This window comes from Benincasa hispida, chromosome 11, assembly GCF_027475165.1.
Source record: "Benincasa hispida cultivar pf3 chromosome 11, pf3_genome.v1.1, whole genome shotgun sequence".
Taxonomy (NCBI): Eukaryota; Viridiplantae; Streptophyta; class Magnoliopsida; order Cucurbitales; family Cucurbitaceae; genus Benincasa; species Benincasa hispida.
The window spans coordinates 21,543,685-21,551,724 of NC_143488.1; the positions used below are offsets into that span (position 1 = coordinate 21,543,685).

An 8,040-nucleotide genomic window follows, 5' to 3' on the forward strand; every position below is an offset into this window, starting at 1 on the left:
TCGAATCTCAATGATCGGTCTCAACTAGGAAAATCGAGAAAAATTATTTTAACAAAGTTTCTTAAAGTATGCTTAAGGAAAGTTATTTCTTATCATTCATCAATTATCTTATTCGAAGAGCTAATTAACTTTCTAATTATAAGATTCAATATTAATTAAGTGCATAAATAAAGCATATTTATGAAATATGTTAAAGGAGCTCTAGTGCAACAATTTAGGAATACAAGAAAAACAATGGTAGTACAATAAATCTCCTCGTGTATACTTAAAATAGAAATTTTATATTATTTTGGTTGCTACACAATAGTGCCCCTAAATGAGAACTAATGAGAAGCCTTGTATTTGTAATGCAATTACATCCTGCTTTTGTCTATCGATTACCAAAATAAACAAAATTGTGTCTAGAACTTTAATAAACAAAACAAAAACTGTAGCAAACAAGCTCACAAGTCACAACAACATTTCCCAATCTTCAAAAGTTACAAGCTCTTTCCCCATCTTCCATTCCTCCCATTGTATCATACAAAGGCTTATTCAAAGTCTCCGGCAAGTAAAACGCCAAAGCCCCTCCCACAATCCCACACACCGCAAACACCGCAAACGGCAGCCCTCCGCCCATCACCACCACAAACGGCGCCAATATCGCCCCCATCTGCGATGCCTGCGTCGCACTCCCCAATGCGGCATTCCTCACCACGGTCGGAAACAGCTCGGCCGTGTAAATGTACAACAGATTATAAGTCCCTGCCATCCCAAATATCCCCAACACTCCACACACCATCCTGATGACCTTCAACATCCCCACTCCCTTCATCAAACTCCCAGCCAAACAAAACACCCCACTGAACCAAAGCGTCCCTATTGCCAACGGCTTCCTCCCACACACGTCCAACAACACCGCCGTGATCAAGAAAGCCGGCATTTCCGCAACCGCATTCGCCGCTACGTTCATGTAAATATTCGTGTCGAGATTCACCACGTTCAAACTCAACCCGTAGTACACGACGGCGCACATGAAATTAATAGCCACGGCTAGAATCAACCGTATTCGAGTAATGGGCGAGCGGATCACGTCGAGGAGTGATCCCGACTGGGTGGATTGTTGGATTTCGCCATGTTTGGCATCTTCGTCGAGAGCGAGAAAGACTCCGTCGGGGAGGTGGTTACCATTGACTTTGGCGATAGTAGCCATTAGATTGGTGGCCTCGGTGATCTTGCCGTGGACGAGGAACCACCGAGGGGATTCAGAGAGGAAAGGGAGGACGAGGAAGGTGAAGAAGAAGGAAGGAAGAGAGGAGGCAATGTAGAGGTGGCGCCATGATTTGAAGACGTAGGCAATGGCGGAGAGGGCGGCGATACCGGAGGAGAAGAAGTAGAAGGTGGACATTCCAGCGATGCCACGCTTGGTGGGGCCGATGGGCTCGGTGGCGAGGACGAAGGCACAGAGGCCGACGCCACCGGTGCTGAAGCCGGTAAGGAAACGGAGGAGAGTATAGATATAGTAATTGGGAGAAAAAGCAGTTGCAGTTCCAAAAATGGCGTTTAGAATGCATACTACCGTGAGAGATCCTTTTCTTCCCAATTTTGAGTCTGAAAGGTGCCCAAAAACTCCAGCACCTGCATCAAACATTATTTCAATTTTCAATAACCACCCTCATTTTTCATTCTATATTAATTCAACACCATATACTTGACATATTTTCAATTTAATTCTTAACCTTATATTATCAGTTTACCACTCTCTATATCTCTATATATTAACATAATCAACTCATATATTACAATCCTACATCATGTTTTAATGTTATCACTCAAATGACTTGGAAAATTTGTCATAGGAGATATTCTGGTCACCCAAATAATCTAAGAGAAAGAGCTAGAACGAAAATTGGTGCAGAAAGTCTCTTCCTGTAATTCATTTTCTGACTTAAACATCGGGTGGATGTAACATTCGTGTTAGATTGATGTGTAAATTTATGTCTTTTTAAAAGTTTTTCGTTCTCTCCATATAAATATATTTATCTTACTGACGATTTCGGATCAAAATCTTTTAAGATAATCAAATTTAAAATTTTAATTTTGGCCAAGAAACAGAGTATTTATATACTTAATATATTTGCAAAAGGCCATTTAATAAAGAAGTATAGGACGACGCCAAAAGCTTTCACAAGGGGGGAACGAAATTATTGAATCCCGATTATTGGGTCACGTGGTGGGGATGAACAGTGACCTTGGATTAACAAAAATAATAATAAATAAATAAATAGTTTTTATTTTCAGATTCTGAATTTTTTATTTTTCCTCCAGGGTAGTTTTCACGTTATAAAAAGTTAAAAAAACACTTGAACTTTAACTTAAATTCTTAGAAAAAAGAAAAATGAGCAAGTCCTTTTTTCTAATGTTTGGAAATTGGGACCATTTTTTAAAACACATTAATAAGTAATGAATACAAAACATAAAACTTAGAGTTGAAAATAATATTTATAAACTTCATTTTTAAAAATTAAAAATTAAGATCCTTTTAAAAAATAATTTAGTTTTTAGTTTTTTTTTTCTTTTAAAGTTAAACCTAAAAACCGCGTTGCATCTCTATCGATATCTTAAAAAACTAAGTCAAATTATAAAAACTAAAAAAAATAATTTTTAAAAATTGACTGAAAATTCAACTATTTTACTTATAAAATATGTAAATCATGATAAGAAATTGAGAGAAAATCGGTTTAATTTACAAACATTGAAAACAAACCAAGATTTTTTTGAAAAATAAATATTTTTTATTTTCTTATCATGATTTCTAAAAACAAAAATAAATTTCTAAAAACTATTTTTTTTTTTTTTTTTTTATTTTTAAAATTTTGACGAGTCGAACTGATTATGAAACGGATTTAGGTGACAATAATGTGAAAAAGAAAGGCAATGGGCATGGGGACCCACAAGCCCAGGTGTTGAAAAAGTTGAAAAGCAAGGAATCTTAGAAGGAAAAAGGTCAGAGAAAATGATATAATAAAAGCTTGAAAGTTTTACAATTGAGTTGATGCAGTTTTATCCCTCAAAGACCAAAATGAAAAAGAAAGGCTTTTAATTTCCACAAGGCTGCTAACAGAAGAAGCTAGATCAGGCGCAACCCCTTTTTGACCAACTTGTCGCTTATTCTCTATTGGATTTTGGAATATTCTTCTCTTTTCTCAACCTTACCCTCATCTTATCTTATTCAATTTAACTACTCAAAAACACAACTATTATCTAATCAACATTTTAGACATTTAAATATTAAATAATATAACATTTCATCTCAAAATTAATTAATAAGGAAAGAAATAGTCCATACATCTTATAAACATTGAAAGTTTACTTCTAAATCATATGAAAATATAATACATTTAAATTAGGGTATGCTTGCACAATAATTTAAAATTAGTATAAAACTAATAGAATTATAGGTAATCATTTCGGTTTTTGTTTTTAGTTTTTTTGAAAATTAAATATATTTCCTACTCATTTTTTTTACCATGATTTGCATTTTTGTCAAGTATAATAGTTGAATTTTCAACGAAATTCCAAAATCAAAAATAACTTTTTAAAAACTATTTTTTTAGTTCTCAAAATTTGACTTGATCTTTTAAATCATTGGTAAACAGTAGTTAACTAAGAAAGGAATTTGGAGGTGGAAGCAATGTCTATAGACTTAATTTTTAAAAATAAAAAAATAAAAAATCAAATGATTACCAAATGAAGTCTTAATTATTCAATTATATAAGGTCTCAGTAGGTCAAAAATTAAAAGACTAAGACTAAAAAAATTAGGATTTACTAACCCAAAATATATGAAAAATATAAATTTGTAAACAAGAAATTTGATGAAAACAAAATTGTATTTCATATTCATGTTTTCATATATATATTTGGTAGTCAATTCAAAACTAGTTTCTACTTAAACAATTATTCAAAATGTATTTGATAATATACTTATAAACTAATTATACTAGTAAATATTAGGTTTAATATAAATTATTGTTAATTAATTTATGAATATAATTTTGTATAATTATTCTTTTTTATCTCCAAAGAGTTAGGTTATATTAAAATTATTAATTACTATATTTATAGAAAGTGTTTTTGAAATTATTATTTTTTAACACACAAATAGAAATCAACTTTTGAATGAACTCTTTATACTTACTTAACTTACTTTTTCCTTTTTCCTTTGAGGGAAAAAACCACTTTAACTAGTTTTTTTCTTCTTAATTAATATCTTACTATTTTTGGTGTAAAAAGGAAAGATGAAAAAGAACAATATATGAAGAAGACATGCAAGTTTATCATTCCCATTTAAAATGAAATTTAAAAGAAAAGAAAAAGAGAGAAAAATAAAATACTCTACCGATAAGGGAAAATTTGAATGCTAGTTTGATAGACATTCAATTTGGACCACCGCAAAGGCGAATGACTTTAGTCTTCTATTATTCAAATCGACTTTCAAAATTATATGTATATATAAAATAATTTATGATCTGTCAAAATAATAATACTAATAATAATTTATGGCTTTAATAATTTGTTTTCCGTCTGCAACTTGAAATATTTTAAAAGACGGCAGCGAAAAGATTACAACTCATGCAAAATCATATATAAAATATATGAAAATAAAAATTAGTTTAACATGTAAAATTAATATAGAGACTATATATAATCTAAAACTATCATTTAATATAAATACCTTATTATTGTTCAATTGTTCAATTAATTAATATGATAAGGTCGAACATCTTTATAATGATATATAAATTTTCTTTTACATAAAAATAAATTAATTTGTTCGTTGTACATGTTTTAATATTTCAAGTTTAGTTTTATTGAATCTAAAAATTAAACATGCATAATTTGAGTTCATTTAGGTCCTCTTATTATTTTTTAATTCTGTAATCAATATGGAATTTTGTATACCCTTAACAAATAAAGGTCTAAGAATATATAGTTAGTGTGATTGTGTAAAATAATTACTATTTCTTGGGTTCGTTTTTTAGTACGATAGATATCTTGGTCACTAAGAAATACTACATATCAATTGGACAAGTTGAATTAGGTTGGCTTTAACATTTAGATTTAAGTACTTTGATATTTTTTTTCCTTTCTTTTTCTAAATATTATTTTACATATTCCTATTAGAATTAATTTTTCGGGTTTGAATTTGATATTTATATTTCATGGAGTAATTAAAGACAGTACCTAGAAAACACTTTTTCACATAAACAGCCTAGGCAAAGCAAAGCATGTCTTTTTCTTTTTCAATTGTTTATTGCCTATTTGTTAATGTTATCCATATTTCTTTTCTAAAAAAGAATGACTAAATTAAATCTCTATCTTTAAAAAAAAGAAAGAGAAACAAGAAACAGAAGAATTTGTTTTTACCTGAGTTTAAAAATTTTTGTACCGTCAAAAAGTACAATTTCAGAAACGTAGAAAAGTGTGGGAATAAAGAGATGTTGTAAAGTAATTTTCAAAGAATGAAAAATGTGAATAGGCAAAGGGTTTTCTCTCAAAATTGGCAAAATACAGCACAAAAAGAGACCACCCTGTCCAAGCCCCAACCAATATTTCAAATGCAACTATATTTTTTCTTTATTATTATTATCAAAAAAACAAAAAAACGACAAAAGTCACCTAGTTCCATTTTCCAATGTTCTCAGACTAAATTCAAGAATTTTAAATTTACCCTGAAATTAGTTAAATAATAATAATAATAATTTACATGAAAAAAAATATATTATATCCGTATATTTTTTCAAATTTATGGTAAAAATGTTAAGAAATAGTAAAAAAAAAAAAAGTTTTTAAATCAACCATAAACCAAGTAGCATTGTAGACTAAATTTAAGATTCATTAGAAATACATAGACTCATTATTATGAGACTTTCTTTTTTTGTTTCATTTTTGTTAATTATCAGATTACCAATTAATCAACATTTAATTAAAAAACTAAAAAAAATTAAATAAAATCAGTTTTAAAGAGAGGAGAAACTGACCAATCATACAGCCGCCAAAAAACAAGGCCTGAACCAATCCAACCTTATACTTATCACCGCAAATCAATCCCCATTGAGACACTGTCGATATCCCCGCCGCCCCGCTCCACCGCCACGTCCCAGGTTCCAGGCCGCAAACGCCGCCCTTCGCCGGATCACAACCCGAACCGGATCCAACGCAGGTCCATTCCGGTTCCCGGTCGGCGAAAATCATAACCATAGTATGAAACGCCTCAAGCGCCCAGGCCAGGCTCGTCAGAACAAAGTGCTTTAGTTGCCAACGCCCAAACTCCCCGCAGTGCTTCTGCAGCATCTCGTCCACCGTAACCCTCTCCAGTATTTCCTTCTCCGCCGCCGCCACCAGCGGCCACCGGATTTCCGCCACCATCTCCGACATTCGCCTCCTGGCTTGCCGGATCTCTGTTTTTTCTTCTTTTCTCTTCTCCCAAAGAGAGCGATGATTTTCTTTTCTTTTCTTTTCTTTTTTTTGTGAATTTTGCATTGTGATGTTTTTTATATATATATAGAGAGAGAGAGAGAGAGACACGTGGCGGAAATCTAGCCGTTGAGATTTGTCGAATCTTGAACTGTGGCCCACCATTAACCATGAGGATCTCGTTTGTTCATTGTTTTAAAAATTTAAAATTATCTTTAGTACTCCTAATAAATCCTTTTTAAATAAATTATATATTGTGTTGTCATTTGTGATATATTCAAATAATTATTATTCTAACTAAGATATGATTTGTGTAAATAATTGTATCCTTGTATTTATGTTCTGGATTAAAGGTTGAACTCCAAATTATTTCTTGGACTATTATCTCATAATTTGCTAGTTATAATTTAATTTCAAACTAAATTACAAATCTTAGATGTGATTGTTTTTTTTTTCACAACTAGTTTATTCAGTACAATACAAATTATTCAATATAACGATTTAAAAATTATTCAATATATTATTTAAAATACAAAGATAAACATAGTTTTGATCATGAATATTTGAAATATTATGAATATTATAATAATAAATAGATGTCCATTGTTTATTGTCTCAAAAGTTATGTGTCATCCTTCTTGTTGTCTATGTATCTTGTAGTTATTCATGCTTGGTGTCCATATAACTCCCCATCCTACTTGTCACTTTGCTTATAAATAGTAGCATTTGGTAGATCTTAAAATCTCACACACAAATTGGACAAATTCCATACAAATTGGAGAAAGTAGAAAAATTTGAGAATTTTCTCATTTCTTATTTTGTTATTTTATTTTATTTTAATATTATATTTTATTATCATCCGTGTTCCCGTTGTGCTCCTCAAATTCACAACATGTTGTCAGCATGAGCTTTTATTGTTTTTCGGCTAAAGGTAGGTCCTAAAGGTATGTTGTTTTTTTCTCTCCGTTATAATTAATAAATTTAATGTTATTTTGTATATTCAATATCTATTAAATTTCTAATATAAGTACAATATTTTATGATAGTGCCGCCATAAAAAATCTCACAAAATTAGAATTTTCCGGCCTTGATATTAACGACAATAATTATTTTTCATGGGTACTTGATGTCGAAACCCACCTGGATGTTATGAATCTTGGGGAGACTATTAAAGAAGGAAATACGACATCTAGTCAAGACAAAGCAAAAACTATGATTTTCCTTATCATCATATCCACGAGGGATTAAAATGGAGTATCTTACAATAAAAGATCCCCGTATCTTGTGAAAAAACTTTGAAAGAGAGGTATGATCATAAAAAAATAGTTATTCTTCCTAAAGCTCGTTATGTGTGGATACACTTGAGGCTACAAGATTTCAAATCAGTAAGTAATTGCAACTTCACATTATTTAAAATTAGTTCGAAATTGTTATTATACGGCGAGAAAATTAATGATTCTGATATGTTAAAGAAGACATTTTTTTTACTTTTCATGTCTTTAATATGCTCATGCAGCAGCAATATCGAGAGAAAAGTTTTAAACAGTATTCTAAATTAATTTCATGTCTTCTCATGACCGAA

General features: G+C 30.9%; 1 protein-coding gene across 1 annotated transcript; it reads right to left on the bottom strand.

The window, feature by feature from the left end:
• Window positions 1-260: 260 nt before the first annotated feature.
• Window positions 261-6,514, bottom strand: LOC120091739 (organic cation/carnitine transporter 4-like). The gene is made up of 2 exons (XM_039049855.2): window positions 6,023-6,514; window positions 261-1,617 (listed from the first exon to the last, which is right to left on the bottom strand). Exons 1-2 carry the CDS (start codon window positions 6,417-6,419, stop codon window positions 473-475), a joined length of 1,542 nt encoding a protein of 513 aa, XP_038905783.2. The 5' UTR covers window positions 6,420-6,514; the 3' UTR covers window positions 261-472.
• Window positions 6,515-8,040: the final 1,526 nt, after the last annotated feature.